At 39.9% G+C, this 18394-nt stretch overlaps 1 protein-coding gene across 1 annotated transcript; it reads right to left on the bottom strand.

Moving 5' to 3' along the window:
* Positions 1-2618: 2618 nt before the first annotated feature.
* On the bottom strand, positions 2619-3548 carry LOC122204935 (olfactory receptor 1L6-like). Its single transcript, XM_042912789.1, has one exon. The coding sequence runs from the start codon at positions 3546-3548 to the stop codon at positions 2619-2621; it is 930 nt and encodes a 309-aa protein (XP_042768723.1).
* Between the last annotated feature and the right edge of the window lie 14846 nt (positions 3549-18394).

Here is an 18394-nt window from a genome sequence, read left to right as displayed (position 1 = left end):
TGTTGGCAAGGATGAGGAGAAAGGGGAATCTTCTTACACTATTGGTGGGAATGCAAACTGGTACAGCCACTCTGGAAAACAGTATGAAGATTCCTCCAAAAGTTAAAAGTAGAACTACCTTATGATCCACAGTTGTAATAGTAGGTATTTACCCAAAGGATAAAAAAATACTTATGAGAAGGAACACATATACTCCAGTGTTTATAGCAGCATTATCAACAATAGCCAAAGTATGGAAAGAGCCCAAATGTCCATAGATTGATAAATGGAAAGAGAAGAAATGGTGTGTATATATATATACACACACATACATATACACACACACATATATATGTATATATATACATACACACACAGTGGAATATTACTCAGTGATAAAAAAGAATGAAATCTTGCCATTTGCAATGATGTGGATAGAGCTAGAGAGTATTATGCTAAGCAAAATAAGTTAGTCAGAGAAAGACAAATATCACATGATTTCACTCATATGGAAAATTTAAGAAACAAAACAGATGAACATAGGAGAAAAAAAAAGAGATGCAAACCAGGAAACAGACTCTAATCTACAGAGAACAAACTGAGGGTTGATGGAGGGGTGGTGGGTGGGGGGGATGGGTTAAATAGATGATAGATATTAAGAAGGACACTTGTGATGAGCACTGGGTATTGTATGTAAGTGATGAATCACTAACTTCTACAGCTGAAACTAAAAAAAATTGTCTAAAATTTTGAAACAGTCTCCAGATTACAGAAAAATGCCATTATGGCACAAAACCTGACCTTTCTCCCTCAAATAGTTTAGTATGTATTTCCTACAAACAGAGACATTCTCCTCCATAGTCACAATAAAATTGAAATCAGGAAATTAACATTAATACATTACCATATCTACCATGTCAAGTTTCACTGCTTGTCCCAATAATGTCTCCATAGCAAAAGGAATAATAAAAATATCCAGTTCAGAATCCTATATTACATTTAACTTGTTTCCCCCAGGCTGGAATAATCCCACAAACTTTCCTTAACTTTCACACACTTGACATCTTTGAATATTATGGGGTACTTGTTTTCTAGAAAATCCCTCAATTTGGTTTATTTTTCACTTCCTTATGACTAGATTTGGGCTATCCATTGTTGGCAGGAATATCATAGAAGTGACACTTGATTCTTGTCATTGCACCCTATCAGGGGGTACAGGATTTTGATTTGTCTCATTACTATTGATATTCATTCTGATTACTGGATTAAAGTGGTTCTGCCAGACTTCTCTGTGAAGTTACTTTTCCTCTTTGTTAGAAATACATATTTTATGAAATGATGTAACTACCCCATTCCTCACCAAAATTCTTCCCATCTGTTCATTTACCTATATTGGTATAGACTCCCGTTTTTTTTACTTTATTCAGTGAGTTATATAATTTATTGCTTCTGTGTTCTTTTGATATGTTCCCACCATTCTCTAGGCACTTTCTTGCTTTCTATCTCAAGATGTTCCAGGATCATCTTATTCTTTCTCTGCCCCAGTCCTGTAATTAGCTGTGTCTCCAAAGATCCAGGCTCCCAACAGGGATGCCTTCTTCACTCTACTTGGACTCAGTACACACCAAATCACCCCTCCTTGAGGACACTCTTGTCACCCATTTCTGGATCTGACTCTCCTCTCCAGGATGTACTGCACACAGATGCTTATTTTTGTCATTGAGGAAAATGGGGCTTGGAGATAGTGACAGCCTTCTTCATAAAACTAGGAAGACCAAGTTGTGACCTAATTTCAAGTTTCTTGTCTTAGAATTCTATGACCTTTTTACCACTCCAGGTTAGTTTGTTACCCCCTTAAGCCCTTAAGTAGACAGCTATGGAGCAGTATGAGCTTTATTATATTGATATTTATGCTATATCTTACTAAGAAAATCTATATTGGTCCAAGGGAACCAAGTGTAGAATTAATGACTTATTTGGTAGGAACATTAAACCATATGCCTAAACTGTTGAAACTATTCTGAAACATTCAGAAGCTTTTCTTCCTTACTCTTTATGGTTAAACATATTGGTCTACACTGGTAATTTACATAATAAGATGCATGAACTAAAGAGTATAAAAAAGGGGCACCTGGGTGACTCAGTCGGTTAAACATCCAACTTCGGCTCAGGTCATGATCTCGTGGTTCGTGGGTTTGAGGCCCACATCAGGCTCTGTGCTGACAGCTCAGAGAATGGAGCCTGCTTTGGATTCTGTGTCTCCCTCTTTCTCTCTGCCTCTTTCCTCCTCTCATGCACTCTCTTTGTCAAAAATAAATAAACTAAAAAATTTTTAAAAAATATTATAAAAAAGAAGGGATAAAGTGAGGAAGAAGGGAGTTGGGGAGTTATTTTATAATTTATTGAGGTATTATCATTTTTAATTTTATGAAAAAGTATGACATTCTGATTACAGTAAGCTTTTAACAGTCTTTTCCTTTCTGCTAACTAGACTGTAAATACTTTTGGAGACAGAAGAGATGATTGATGTATTTTGCCTTCGTCACAGAATTAAACATAGTATCTGCAGGTAGTAGGTGCTTAACCTTTAATTGTTGAGTCAATGATTAAACTCCTAGAGGTAGCAGAATATGAGAATTCTATTCCTTTCTCCTAGTCAGCTTTCTCAAGGCTTGTTTCATGTCCTTGTTCCTAAGACTGTAGATAAAAGGGTTCAACATGGGGATTACCACAGTATAAATAACAGTGACCACACTGTCCTTTGTCACTGAGTAGGTGGATGAGGGGCGAATGTACACAGAGATGGCAGTCCCACAGAAGAGTGCCACAACTGTGAGGTGGGACCCACAGGTGGAGAAGACCTTGTGCCTGCCTCCTCGAGAAGGGACCCTCAGAACGGCACGGGTGATGTGGACGTAAGAGACAATGATCAAGATGAAGGGACTCATGATCACCAAGGAGCCCTCTGTGAAGGCCAAAAGCTCATTGACAGAGGTGTCAGAGCAGGAGAGTGTCAGCAGTGGCTGGACGTCACAGAAGAAGTGGTGGATGACGTTGGGCCCACAGAAGGAGAGGCGGGCCATGAGAATCGTGTGGGTGAGTGAGTGAAGGTGGGACAGCACCCAGGACACCGTCACCAGCAGGAGACAGCGCTGGGGGCTCATGGTCGTGGTGTAATGCAGTGGGTTACAGATGGCCATGTAGCGGTCAACAGCCATGGCAGCCAGGAGGAAGCTGTCAGTGATCACACAGGTCACAAAGAAATACATCTGTGTGAGGCACTGGGCAAAGGAGATCTTCTTGGTCTTGCTCAGCATGTTTGCCAGCATCCGTGGCACAATGACATTTGTAAAGCAGATGTCCACCAGGGACAGATTGGAGAGGAAGAAGTACATGGGGGTGTGGAGGCGGGTGTCCCCCCGGATGGCTGCAATGATGACTGAGTTGCCAGCCACGTTGACCAGATACATGGCCAGAAAGCTGGTAAAGAGCCACTCCTGATATTTGGGGTCACTGGTCAGTCCCAGAAGGAGGAATTCTGTGATGTGACTCTGGTTTCCCCTTGACATTTTTATCCTGCAAGTAGAAAATACAAAGGAATGTTAGGCATGTGTACTGGCTTGGAGTCTCCAGTTGTTATAACTTCCCGTGAAGGCTGGTATAATTGATGAGAGTATGCATTTTTGATGTGGCTTCAGGAACTGGATTCTTACCCTTGAAATGGGTACAATGAAGCAAGGTCCAGAAAGAACAAAGCAGGAACTCAGTTTGGCAGGAATTGTGGCTCTGCTTATCCACATAAAGACAGAGACTCGGCTGCAGTGAAACATAATCAGAAGTCAATTACCTGCTCTTGTGCTCAGGATGAAGTCATTCTGGCCAATAGCCAGACTTTAATCCTGGTCAGTCACTATGATCCTGGCCTTGGACTCCTAATGTCCACCTTGCCTAGGGTCAGGATTAGTTTGAGAGCAGAATTCAGGAAGAGATCTGCAGATGTCTGCCAGTGACTCCAGATAAAGGGAGAAACAGAGGTATAAGAAACATGGGTGAAATGAAGTCTACTCCCAAGGACACTGACTATCAGTGATTTTTTTTTTCAATGTTGAAAGCACTTAAATAAAATCCTTTGCAATGTTGGAAAAGATCCATCCTGTCTGCATGTTCCCTAAGATGCAGAAGCATGGGCTTCTGACGCATCTTTTTTTTTTCTCCCAAGTGCTTGGAACTATGGACCAATTTGATTTCTCTTACCAGGTAGAGCACAATGAGACACCATTGACACACAGAGGCCCAGGATATTACTTCGGCAAGGGCGGGGACCTGTCTGGCTGTTACACTGTATCCCCAGTTCAGCACTGTATCCTTGTAGCGGGTGGAGAATACAAATATCAAACACATCAAGAGTATTTACATGTGCTAGGCACTGTATGATTATTTAATCCATGTAATAACTCTGGCGGTATACAGATGAGGAAACTGAAGATCATGTGTGGTTTTTTTTAATTTAAATTCAAGTTAGTTAACACACAGTATAGTCTTGGCTTCAGGAGTAGAACTCAGTGATTCATCTCTTACGTATGACACCCAGTGCTCCTCTAGAAAAGTGCCCTCCTTCATGCCCGTCACCTATTTTACACATCTCCCCACCCACCTCCCTTCCAGCAACCTTCAGTTTATTCTCTGTATTTAAGAGTCTCTTACGGTTTGCCTCCCTCTCTGTTTTTATCTTATTTTTCCTTCCCTTCCCTTCCCTTCCCCTATATTCATCTGTTGACTTACACTACTAGGAATTTATCCAAAGGGTATAAAAATGCTCAAGATCATATTACTAGTAAGTGGCTATATTTCCAATGCAAGCAGTTTGGCCTCAGGGTCTTGTTTTTTGCCATTCTGCTATATTAACTCTCTGCCTGTTATATATTTGCTAACAGAATAAACTCAGAATGGGCAGCTTTGCCAGCACCTTGAATGACGGAGCATGTTGTATAAGTGGCCAGAATTAGATTCTTTGGATCAGGAGAATTAGTGTAAAAAGTCCAGGATTTGGTTTTAGTCCTGGTGTAGTTACTTACCAGTTGTTCCCCTTTGAATATCTTGTGCCTTGTTTATTTTTCTCATGGAAAAATGGGAGAAGTACAACACCATTTCCGTCAAAATGTTGTGGGCATCAAATGAAGGAACATATCTGAAAAGTGTTTTGTAAATGAGCAGGTGCTATATAAGTGATACTTATATAAATAATATATAACATAAAGTAATATATAATAATGGAAAATAATAATTCTCATATTTATACTTTTTTAATGTTTATTTATTTTTGAGAGAAAGAGAGGCAGAGCATGAGCAGGGGAGAGGAAGAGGAGACACAAAATCCAAAGCAGGCTCCAAGCTCTAAGCTGTCAGCATAGAGCCCGATGTGGGGCTCTAACTCATGAACCACAAGGTCTTGACCTGAGTCGAGGTTGGATGCCAACTAAGCCACTCAGGCACCCCAGTAATCCTCATATTTAATATATAGTACCTGGTTAAGACAAAAGAAAGTGAGAAAGTGTGTGTGTGTGTGTCTGTGTGTGTGTGTGTGTGTGTGTGTGTGTGTGTGTGTGTCTGTGTGTGTGTGTGTGTCTGTGTGTGAAATGGATGAGGAGGTCACTGAAAGGAGAGCAAGATCAAAGCTTCTGGAGAGGTGTGAAACAGGCAGCATTAGAATTCCTGGTCAGACCTCAGCCGTAGCAATTTCTTATTTGACACATCCCCAAAGGCAAGGGAATTAAAAGCAAAAATGAACTACTGAGACCTCATGAAGAGAAAAAGCTTCTGCACAGCAAAGGAAACAACCAACAAAACTAAAAGGCAACCAACGGAATGGGAAAAGATATTTGCAAATGACATATCGGACAAAGGGCTAGTATCCAAAATCTATAAAGAGCTCACCAAACTCCACACCCGAAAAACAAATAACCCAGTGAAGAAATGGGCGGAAAACATGAATAGACACTTCTCTAAAGAAGACATCTGGATGGCCAACAGGCACATGAAAAGATTCTCAACGTCGCTCCTCATCAGGGAAATACAAATCAAAACCACACTCAGATATCACCTGACGCCGGTCAGAGTGGCCAAAATGAACAAATCAGGAGACTATAGATGCTGGAGAGGATGTGGAGAAATGGGAACCCTCTTGCACTGTTGGTGGGAATGCAAATTGGTGCAGCCACTCTGGAAAACAGTGTGGAGGTTCCTCAGAAAATTAAAAATAGACCTACCCTATGACCCAGCAATAGCACTACTAGGAATTTACCCAAGGGATACGGGAGTACTGATGCGTAGGGGCACTTGTACCCCAATGTTTATAGCTGCACTCTCAACAAGAGCCAAATTATGGAAACAGCCTAAATGTCCATCAACTGATGAATGGATAAAGAAATTGTGGTTTATATACACAATGGAGTACTACGTGGCAATGAGAAAGAATGAAATATGGCCCTTTGTAGCAACGTGGATGGAACTGGAGAGTGTGATGCTAAGTGAAATAAGCCATACAGAGAAAGACAGATACCATATGTTTTCACTCTTAGGTGGATCCTGAGAAACTTGACAGACACCCATGGGGGAGGGGAAGGAAAAAAAAAAGAGGTTAGAGTGGGAGAGAGCCAAAGCATAAGAGACTCTTAAAAACTGAGAACAAACTGAGGGTTGATGGGGGGTGGGAGGGAGGGGAGGGTGGGTGATGGGCATTGAGGAGGGCACCTTTTGGGATGAGCACTGGGTGTTGTATGGAAACCAATTTGACAATAAATTTCATATATTGAAAAAATAAATAAAAAATAAAAACAATACTAAAAAAAAAAAAAAAGAATTTCCTGGTCAGAGAATGAGAAGGGACAGAGATTTCAGTGGGTTTCCTACTTTGTGAGGTCTTTTCTGCAGTAGTGATGGATAAGTTATGGGACCCAATGCTGACAGTCTTCCCACAACCAGGTCACCTAGAATGGTTTCAAATATCTTAGCAAAGCCGGATGACCTTTGTTTAGCCAATACTTTTGACTTACTCAAAGGTTTTTTGATGTGGGACAAGAGACTGGTTTGCTGTGACACCTTCATTCCTATGATTATCTCTATGCATCCTTCTTAGTTCCCAGGCAGGCTGTTTCTGAGCTGAGACAGTGGGAGAAATGGAGAAAAGGCCAGGAAGAGGCAAGGGGGCATGGTCATAGGGTAGGTGCATGTGCCAGGTAGGGTCAAGGGCCTTGCCCGAGAAGTTTCCAATTAAGAAGCAAGTGATTGAACTCCTACAGCCCAATAGTAAGAAACCCAATAGCCCAGTTAAAAAATGGGTTAAGGATGTGAATAGACATTTCCCAAAGGAGACATGCAAATGGCAAAGAGGTATATGAAAAGATGCTCAACGTCAATCATCATTAGAGAAATGCAAACCAGAACTGTAATAAGGTATCACCCCATACCTGTTATGATGGCTGTTACCAAGGAAACAAAAGACAACAAGTGTTGGCAAGGATGTGGAGAAAGGGAACCATTCTACATTGTTGGTGGGAATGTAAATTGGTACAGCCATTATGGAAAACCTGTATGGAGGTTGCTCAAGAAATAAAAAATAGAATTACCATAAGCTCACAGCAATTTCTCTTCTTGGTATAGATCCAAAGAAAATGAAATCACTATTTTGAAAAGATATTAGCACTTTTATGTTCATTACAGGATTATTTATAATGGCCAAGGTGTGGAAACAACTTAAATGTCTATTGACAGATGAGTGGAATGTGTTCCAGATGTACAATGAAATCCTAGTCAGCCTTAAAATAGAAGGAAATTCTGCCAGATGGCGACAATGTGGATGAACGTTAAGTTCATTATGCTCAGTGAAATAAGGCAGCCACAGAAAGACAAATAACTTGACAATTCCACTTATATATCTAAAACAGTCAAATCCATAGAATCGGAGAGTGGCATGGTGTCCAGAGGCTGGGGAGGGGACACCGGGGAGTTACAATGGGCATAAGGTTCAGTTAAGCAGGATGAATAATCTCTAGAGATCTGTTATACAACAGGGGATGTATAGTCAGTAATAAGGTATTGTATACTTAAATATTTGTTGAGGGTAGATCTCATATTAAGTGTTCTTACCACAATAAAATAAAATTTTTAAAAAAGGAGGCAAAATAATGAGAGCAGAGAGGGGATTGAGGAGAGTATTATGGGACCGATCAACCGCAAAGCCACTTGGGGTGTGACTGAGTTGGGTTCAACTGCAAACTCCACTGAGTCCAGCCTAGTGGCTACAATTGAGGGCTCTGAGATCAGACAGTCCTGGTTTCAAGTACTAGCCTCACCGGATATTGGCAGAGTGATTGGGCAAGCTGCTTAACCTTTAAGCCTTAGTTTTCTGGTTTCGAAACAGTAATTATAATAGGATCCGCCTGTAGGTGATTATAAGGATTCTCATAATATGCATATATATTATGCATATGTAGTTAGTAGTGTAAGTCAGACAGAATAAACTCCTGATAAATGCCAGCTGTAATTATTTCTGCTCTTTAACAACATTATTTAATGGATTCGTGTATGTAAGCTGTAGGAAACTGGCACATAATCAATGTTCAATAAGTGTCTGAAGAAATAACTAATCTCAGAACCAGAAGAAAAATCAGAGATCATTCCTTCCAAACCGCCACCCAGGGCAAGAGACTTGTAGTAGCTCTGATGGCAGTCATCCAGCTTGTATACCTGTAGTGACAGGGAACTTCCTGGCCTTCTAATTTTTACCCGTAGAGTTATACTGAGCAAAAATTGCATTTTTGGTATTAAAGTCAAGAATCAAGAATTCTGAACCTCACACTTCCAATATTCTTTCTTTACTGATTTCAGTTATAACAAGTGACCACAATTTTGCTTTTCTTTTACTTGTGGAATTATTGATTTGTTAAGCACTCAGTAAGCACTTTCTGAGTGCTGGCAGTCACGGCAGGTCCTGGGGACACAGAGGAGAAGAGACACCAAGTCTTCCTACAGATGTTTGAAGACAGTGGCCATGTCTGCCTGAGTCTTCACTTTTCTACATCAACTACCTTCTGTTTCCTCTGGCCAACCCCCAGGACACAGCCTCAAATTCTCTCCCATCTCCACTCACCCTCTCCCTCCATCCTGGGACTGACCCTTCTATGTGACAGACATGTCACCAGCGAGGCAGAGTGGGATTAGGGGCTCAGGAGTCCTAATATCTTCCTCTTTACTCAGAAAAATTCTACTTTCATGTGTTTTACAGATTTAAAAAAACAGTATTTTTGAAGTCAAGCTCTCAGTGCTAAAGAGGAGTGTCAAAACTGAAATTCTAGGGGCGCCTGGGTGACTCAGTCGGTTGAGCGTCTGACTTTGGCTCAGGTCATGATCTCACAATCTGTGGGTTCGAGCCCCGCGTCGAGCTCTGTGCTGACAGCTCACAGCCTGGAGCCTGCTTCGGATTCTGTGTCTCCCTCTCTCTCTGCCCCTCCCCCACTCATGCTCTGTCTCTCAAAAAAAAAAAAGTAAAACAAAATTTTAAAGAAGCAAAAGATTGAAATTCTAATTTACATGATCCATTTGCAAAGGGCCAATTAAGACCTAAAGAAGGAAATTGGTCATGTAATTTGTGTATTTATTGTATTGAAGTATAGTTGACACACAATGTTACATTAGTTTCAAGTGTGCAACATAGTGATTCCACAACTCTGTACACCGTGCTATGCTCGCGGTCAGTGTAGCTACCATTTGTCACCAATTACATTGCTATTACAATACCATTGACTATGTTCCCTATGTTGTACCTTTCATTCTCATGACTTATTCATTCCATAACTGGAAGCCTGTATCACCCATTTTCCTCTGCCTCCTGCTCCCCTCCCCTCTGGTAATTGCTACTTTGTTCGCTGTTTCTGCTTTTTCGTTTGTTTGTTTTGCTTTTTAGATTCCACATATAAGTGAAATCATGTGGTATTTGTCTTTTTCTGTCTGACTGGGTTGGGTTCTGATTTATTTCAGATTTATTGGGGTCTGATTTTTTTCACTTAGCATAATCTCCTCTAGGTCCATTCATGTCACAAATGGCAAGATCTCATTCTTTTTATGGCTGTGTAATATTTCATTGTGTATATGTAGCACATGGAAGTTGGTCATTTAATACTGTACTATGAGTTCACAGCAGAGCTGGTGTGGCAGGTCTTAGGAATTTTCTCCTTCCTTACCTTTCTCCTGTTTTAGCCTTTCCCACAGCCTATGTCCCATGCTGCTCTGAAGTTGGGGTAAGGCCACTGATGTGGGTTCTCTTTAGTGCAGGACTGGCTTTAGGGAACACTGTGAAGCCAGGCTGGGATGACAGAGCCTGGACTCTTACCCCTCAGCATCCATGCAGCTACACTGTTCCTCTGAAAGGGTCCATTCCTTTGCTTGGAGTCTTACCATTCATAGCAAATCCTTCCTTTTTTTTTTGTTTTTTGTTTTTTGTTTTTTTTGTTTTGTTTTGTTTTGTGAATGGAGAAGGGAAGCAGAGGCATGTGGAAGAGTTTGAGACAAAGAGATAATGGAGGCAGGGTGGTAAGTAATGGTCACATGACCTGGCTTGTAGTCCTACCTATGGCATTAACGTGTTGCATGTAATTGGGCAACTCATTTTACTTCTCTGTAAAAATGAATGTGTTAGTAAGTTTCTGGCACTCTAGGTTAGAAGCACTCTAGGTTGGGTATGGCTGAGGATACCATTTACTTACTCAGGTAAGGGATGGTGACCTCCAGAGTGGGTTTTGGAGGATCCAAGCACCTTTTCCCTGGCCTTGGTGGTCTTGATGTCTAGAGGAGGAATGGAGGGCTTGGAGCATAGAAAGAATGCTCATAGGCCAGGAAAAGGAAGGAACCCCAGATTCTGATGAGAGGTATCAAGACCGGCAATGTTGGGTAATGTTAGGGCATGTGTGATTGTTGCCTCAGTCTAGAGATGAGGTTGTCAGCTCCTGAGTGGCCACTTTTCTTCTTCCTCCAGAGAGGTGACTCCTCAATGTAGCCCCAGGCATTGGAGTCATGAGCCTTTCTGTCATCCCCAGCTATACACCGCCTTACTGCTTCAGGTTCCATCAGATGTTAAGGGAGAAGGTGTGGGCTCAGAGGCATCTGACTGTCCTGTATGTGACCTCATCCCAAGGAGCTAGACAGCCTCCCCAGGCATCAACCCCAGGGAACTCATTAGACACTGTGTCTGGGAGAGAAGTAGAGACCTCTCAGTAGAGACCAAGGAAACTCAGGCTGAGATCGGAGTGTTTTTCTTGGATCTCCAGATAATTAGTCACTTGTTCTAGAAAACAGAGGCAAATGCATAGAGAAAGCCTGGGGCTTCTCCCAAGATGTGAGAGAATGTGTACACACACACACCTTTTTTTTTCTAGTTGCAAACTAGACATAACATAAAATTTACCATTTTAACTGTTTTAAAATGTATAGTTCAGTGGCTTTAAGTACATTCACCTGGATGTACAACCATTACTGCCATCCATCTCCAGAACTTTTTCATCATACTGTATGGAAACTCTGTCCCCACTAAGCCCCAACTTTCCACAGCTCTCTCTTCAGCCCCTGGAAACCACTGTTCTCCTTTCTGTCTCTATGAATCTGACTGTTCGAAGCTCCTTACATAATTGGACTCATACAGCTTTTGTCCTTTTGAATCTGACTTATTTTACTCTGCATATAATGTCTTTGAGGCTCATCCATGTTGGAGCATATTGGACTCATCCATTTTTAAGGCTACAGTGTAGTTCTGCAGTCCAGATATTAGCTCAGTCTTAATGTTTGTAGCAATATCTTTTTTTTTTTAGAGGTCACATATTTATTTATTTATTTATTTATTTATTTATCTATCTATTTATTTATTAATATGAAATTTATTGTCAAATTGGTTTCCATACAACACCCAGTGCTCATCCCAACAGGTGCCCTCCTCAATGCCCATCACCCACTTTCCCCTCTTGCCCCCCCCCATCAACCTTCAGTTTGTTCTCAGTATCCAAGAGTCTCTTATGGTTTGCCTCCCTCCCTCTCTAACTTTTTTTTTTTCCTTCCCCTCCTCCATGGTCTTCTGTTAAGTTTCTCAGGATCCACATAAAAGTGAAAACATACGGTGTCTGTCTTTCTCTGTATGACTTATTTCACTTAGCATAACACTCTCCAGTTCCATCCACGTTGTGTAGTAATATCTTTAATTCAGTGAGTTACTGTATCAGAAAACAACAGTGCCATAGTTAATTTTACTAACTTTTTATCCAGTAGGCATTCAGTAGTATCCACTGGAAACAGGCTTTGTTCCTCAGCTATGGAGTGCCCATTTCCAGATACTGCAATATGATTAGTTAGCCTGTAAGGTGCCTTAGTGGCTTTCTTAGTTCCAGTTTGAAGGATTGGTAAAAGCAATTTTTGACTTTTTATTACTGTAGTAAAATATACATAGCAGCACCATTTTTGACTCATAGGGTGCTCCTAATGTCCATGTTTAAACTATTCACTCTCTTTTTCTTTAAACTCTGAGCAGTTGGGCTCAAGATGATGTTACAACTTAACTGGCACCAATATACTCTTTGAAAACACTGTTTCATATGCCACAGTAGGCTAAGTTATTAACATGTATATAGTCAAGGAGAAGACAGCTTCATCATTTTTTTCTTTTATTTATAGGTTTGCCCAATTTATTTGGAAAAAAGTTCTCTCATGATCAGAGAACTTACTAAAATGCCCGTTTCATCTGTCTTAGTAATTTTAAGTGTAGATAGTGTGGCTGTGGGGTGAGAAAGTGAATCTTCATATCTCCTTTTAAGCAATGATCTGTTAAGTATAAGAAAAATATGAGCAAAATCTACTTTATCTCAGCACATATTGACTAATCTAACTATGTTCTCAGCTCTACCCTAACCTCAGTGGAAAAGAAAATCAAATGAGCAACATGTTGCCTAAGTTGAGAAATGTTCATACTGTTTTCTATGGTGGCTGCATCATTTTACATTCTTATCAGTCGTGAGTACACAGGGTTCTATTTTCTCCACATCCCCACCAACATTTGTTATTTTCTGTTTTTTTTGTTTTTTTTTTTTTGTTTTTTTTTTTGGTAATGGCCACCCTAACAAGTGTGAGGTATTATCTCATGGTGGCTTTCATTTACATTTCCCTGATGGTGAATGATGTTGTTTTTTAAAAATTTTCTCAATATCACTCATCATCAGGGGGAAAAAATCGAAACCACATTGAGATACCACCTCAAGCCTGTCTGAATGGCTAAAATTAACAACACAAGAAATAACAGGTGTTGGCGAGGATTCTGGGAAAAGGGAACATGCTTGCATTGTTGGTGGGAATAGAAACTGGTACAGCCACTCTGGAGAACAGTATGGAGGTTCCTCAAAAAACTAAAGATAGAATTACTCTATGAGTCAGCAATTGCACTCTTAGGTCTTTACCCAAAGGATATAAAAATACAGATTTGAAGGGTACTGGCACCCCATTGTTCATAGCCGCATTATCAACAATAGCTAAACTATGGAGAGAGCCCAAATGTCCACTGACTGATGAATGGATAAAGAAGATGTGGTATATGTATATGTTTTTACAAAACTGTTTATTTATTTATTTTGAGAGAGAGATATAGAGAGAGGGAGAGAGAGAGCACTGGGGAGGGGCAGAGAGAGAAAGGGGGAGAGAGAATCCAAAGCAGGCTCTGAGCTGCCAGCTCAGAGCTCAGAGCCCAATGTGACTGGAGGCTCAATCTCACGAACCCACTGAGACCATGACCTGAGCCAGAATCAAGTCAGATGCTTAAGCAACTGAGCCAGCCAGGTGCCCCTCTCGTAGTTTTGATTTGCATTTCCCTGGTGATGAGTGATGTTGAGCATCTTTTCATGTGTCTGTTGGCTATCTGTATGTCTTTGGAGAAATGTCTATTCATGTCTTCTGCCCATTTTTAAAACGGATTATTTGTTTTCCTGATGTTGAGTTGCATAAGCTCTTTGTATTTTTTGGATATTAATCCCTATCAGGTCTTCCATTTGCAAATATCTTCTCCATTCAATAGTTTTTCTTTTCTTTTAGTTTTGTTGATTCTTTCCTTTGCTGTGCAGAAGCTTTCTAGTTTGATGTGGTCCCAAAAGTTTACTTTTGCTTTTATTTCCCTTGCCTCAGGAAATATACCTAGAAAAATGTTGCTATGGCCAATGTCAGAGAAGTTACTGCCTGTGCTCTCTTCTAGGATTTTTATGGTTTCAGGTCTCACGTTTAGGTTTTTCATCCATTTTGAGTTTATTTTTGTGTATGGTGTGAGAAAGTGGTCCAGTTTCATTCTTTTGCATGTTGTCGCCCAGTTTTCCCAGCACTATTTGTTGAAGAGACTTTTTCCCATTGCATATTCTTGCCTCCTTTGTTATAGATCAATTGGCCGTGTAATGGTGGGTTTATTTCTGGGCTCTCTATTCAGTTCCATTGATCTATGTGTCTGTTTTTGGGTCAGTACCACACTGTTCTGCTTACTAAAGCTTTGTGGTATGTCTTGAAATCTGGGATTGTGATACCTTCAGTTTTGTTTTTTCAAAATTGCTTTGGCTATTTGGGGTCTTTTGGGTTTCATACAAATTTTAGGATTATTTGTTCTAGTTCTGTGGAAAATGTTGTTGGTATTTCGATAAGGATTGCATTGAATTTGTAGATTACTTTGAGTGTTATGGACATTTTAACAACATTTGTTCTCTAGTCCATGAACATGGAATGTATTTCCATTTGTGTCATCTTCAATTTCTTTCATGACGGTTAACAATCTTGAGTATATTTTCATATATTTTTTGGCCATTTTTCTGTCTTCTTTGGAGAAATATTTGAATCCATAGCCCATTTTAAAATCAGGTTATTTGGGTTTTTGCTACTGAATTGGAGGCAAATACAGTTTCTGTACAATGTATCTGATAATGGATTAATCTATTAACCTAATAGATTATCTGGTATGTTTTGCAAATATTTTCTCCGATTCCCTAGGTTGCCTTTTTCCACTGTGTTGATTGTTTTGTTTGCTTTGTAAAAGATTTTTAGTATGATGTATTTCACTCCTCTAGTTTTGCTTTTGTTGCCTTTGCTTTTGGTGTCCTATCCAAGCAATCAATCACTGTCAACACCAGTGTCAAGTAGCCTTACCCATAAGTTTTATTTGAACAATTTTATGGTTTTAGGACTTACAGTTAAGTCTTTCATCAATTTAAAGTTGGTTTTAGTAAGTAGTATAATAGTCCAATTTCATTCTTTTGCATGTGGATATCTAGTTTTCATAACATCATTTTTTGAAGAGACTACTGTGTCCTCATTGTATATTATTTTTTTTTTCATGTGGTCATTAAAAAAAAATTAAATCCAAGTTAGTTAACATATAGTGTAATAATGCCTTCAGGAGTAGAATTTAGTGGTTCATCGTTTACACAGAGTTTTCATCACAAGTGCCCTTCTTAATGCCTGTCACCCATTTAGCCCATTTCCCCCTGCCCCCCCCCCCCCTCAGTTTGTCCTCTATAGCTAAGAGTCTCTTATGGTTTGCCTCCCTCTCTGTTTTTATCTTATTTTTCCTTCCCTTCCCCTATGTTCATCTGTTTTGTTTCTTAAATTCCACATATGAGTGAAATTATATGGTATTTGTCTTTCTCCGATTGACTTATTTCATTTACCGTTACATACTCTGGCTCCATCCACGTTGTTGCAAATGGCAAAATTTCGTTCTTTTTGATGGCTGACTAATATTTTGTTTTATATTCTCAAGACTGTTTTTGCTATTTGGAATTTCTCGTACTTTCATGTGGATTTTAGGATTCTTTTGTTTATTTCTATTAAAAATGCCATTGAGATTTTAGGATTTTAATAGAGATTGAATTGAATCTGTAGATCACTTTGGTTATAATGGTCATTTTAACAATACTTAGTCTTCCAAGCTATAAACATGTGACATTTTTCCATTTACTTGGGTCCTTCTTTTATTTCTTTCATCAAATGCTTTTGTTTCCAATGATTAAGTCTTTCATCTCATCAGTTGAGTGTATTCGTAAGTAATTTTTTCTTTCTGATGCTACTGATGAGGTAGTTTTCTTATTTCCTTTCAGATTGCTCATTGTGAGTGCATAGAATCACAACTGAATCCTTAACACGTTCTAGTCTGCCTCCTTTCGATTCCTCCATTGCAACTTCATTAACAAAGTCACTAATGGCCTTCATGTCATTAAGGGCAATGGAAAGTCTTCCAGACTGTTTTGCTTCAACTCTGTTAATATTTTAATGTTGTTGACACAGCCTCTTGAGCCTTATTCTATCCTTGAATTATATGATTACTTCCTTTCAATCCTCTTTGGTAATACCTTCCCTATCAGACTCTTCAATGTCAGAAATACTCAGCACTCTTCCCTAGTCCTCCTCAGCCTTCATGTTTCATACTCCTCCTAGTTTATGTCATTCATTCTGATAAAAAGGCAAAATATATTCAAGAAACTCAATATTTTGGTTTAGCCTTGAGCCAAATGTCCAACATTTACATATGTTTAATGAGCTTGTGTGTGTGTAAGGATCCAATACATTTCCCTTCACAATTTCCTCATTAAAGGACATACCTGTAGTATTATTCCACTATTGGAATCAACCAGCCTTGCAGGTATGTACATGGTGGGAGGAGGAGCTGTCAAGGGGGTTCCTCTCTACTCCCTAGGGTCATGTAGAAGCTTTCACCTGACTTGGCAAGGTGTTCAAATGGACTGCTTTGACCTTGCCTCTGACTATATTTATTTTCAGAAGAGATTTATTTCATTCTTACCAATGTTTATTAGCAAATTTCCAAGTTCATCCTAGGCTCCTTTGTTTGGGTAGCAAAACTTTGATTCAAGTCCTTTGATAGCATCTGTTCACATCAGCTCACTCCTTCTAAAGGGTGGCAGGATATTCTAACAGAGGATGTCCTCCTATTCTGACAGAGACAGCACTCTATGTGACAGAGAAGGACTAACCTGGGAGTCAGAGTGGTAACTCTTTCACCACAATGTATTATCTCAGGATCTCTTGTTATCTAAAATTCCCTTTAGTGTGAACTTTTGGGAGATTAGTTATTGACAATGAGTTGTGGTTACAAATGTTATGAGTCACTCCCAGACCAGAGCGTTTTGATGCCAGGGCAAAATTTTTCAGAGCGATGATAAGCATTTGCAATGGTGTTTCTCCATCAACTTTGGTCACAGAATGTTTAAAATGAGAAGCACCCTTATGCTTTTTAATGGTGGGCATGCAGTGTGAGTATGAAATAAACCTTTGGTTTCAAGGTCCAATGATTTTGAGATTGTTTCCTCAGCACAACCTCGCTTATCCTGACAGATACACATTGCCTTCTTCCAGATATAAAGGGCATTTCGTGAGGATCATGGACATGTGAACAAAGGCAGAATAAAAGGGAAAGTAAAAGGGGTCAAAAGCTGAGAATTCACTGTGAGGACCCATTGGTATTAGTGAGGGCACTAAATCTGTTTTGTATATTCTTCCATCTTTTCAGACTTACTCTCTCTGTTCTCAAATTGAACAAGCAGCATTGGAGTTTCTGCTATCCCTCAAACGCATTCCAGTACTTATTGCCTTTTCCTCTTTGTGTGGTTCCCACTGTTTAGAATGCTCTGTCCACTTGCTGCTCTATTGAACTTGCTCTGTCAATCCTTAAGGACATCCTTAAGGACAGTCTCAAGTTGTTATTCTAAGAAGTCATTCCAAATTCCCTACCGAATTCATGTAACTTCTTATTCTCAAAATGAATAGGACTTTGTAATTTCTTGAGTATTAGCCAAAGTCAAGTCCAATAGAGGAGGGATTGGAAGACGCTTTATTGTACTTCAAGATAACTTTATTTATATAGGGGGCAGAAATAGCTTTCCTGAAATGTGGGTTCCTAGCAGCACTTGTCCTGGATTGTACATGTATTTGGTCAAGGTTTTTGATAGAAACTAAGTATTCTAGCTTCCCAGTCAGGGCTCTTATTTCTTTTCAACACTACCTTATTATTTAAAAAAAAATGTTTTTTAATGTTTGTTTACTTTTGAAGGAGAGACAGAGTGTGGGGTGGGTGGCAGAGAGTGAGGGAGACATAGAATCTGAAGCAGGCTCCAGGCTCTGAGCTGTCAGCACAGAGCCGGATGTGGGGTTCAAACCCACAAACTGCGAGATCATGACCTGAGCCGAAGTTGGATGCTCAACGGACTGAGCCACCCAGGCGCCTCTCAACACTACTTTAAATGACCTCTTAGTGTGTCATGTGAAAAAATGGATAGGAGGGAAAGATAACATGATCATTTCTTGGGTCATCTCCCAATTAAGACATTCCATCAATTTTTTCTTT

This window comes from Panthera leo, chromosome D4, assembly GCF_018350215.1.
Source record: "Panthera leo isolate Ple1 chromosome D4, P.leo_Ple1_pat1.1, whole genome shotgun sequence".
Taxonomy (NCBI): Eukaryota; Metazoa; Chordata; class Mammalia; order Carnivora; family Felidae; genus Panthera; species Panthera leo.
The sequence above is the reverse complement of the archived record's forward strand: the minus strand, read 5'-3'. Positions and strand labels throughout refer to the sequence as shown.

Excerpts from the sequence above, each read along its gene's own strand:
- LOC122204935 (XM_042912789.1), bottom strand. The coding sequence starts at position 3,548 with ATGTCAAGGGGAAACCAGAGTCACATCACAGAATTCCTCCTTCTGGGA.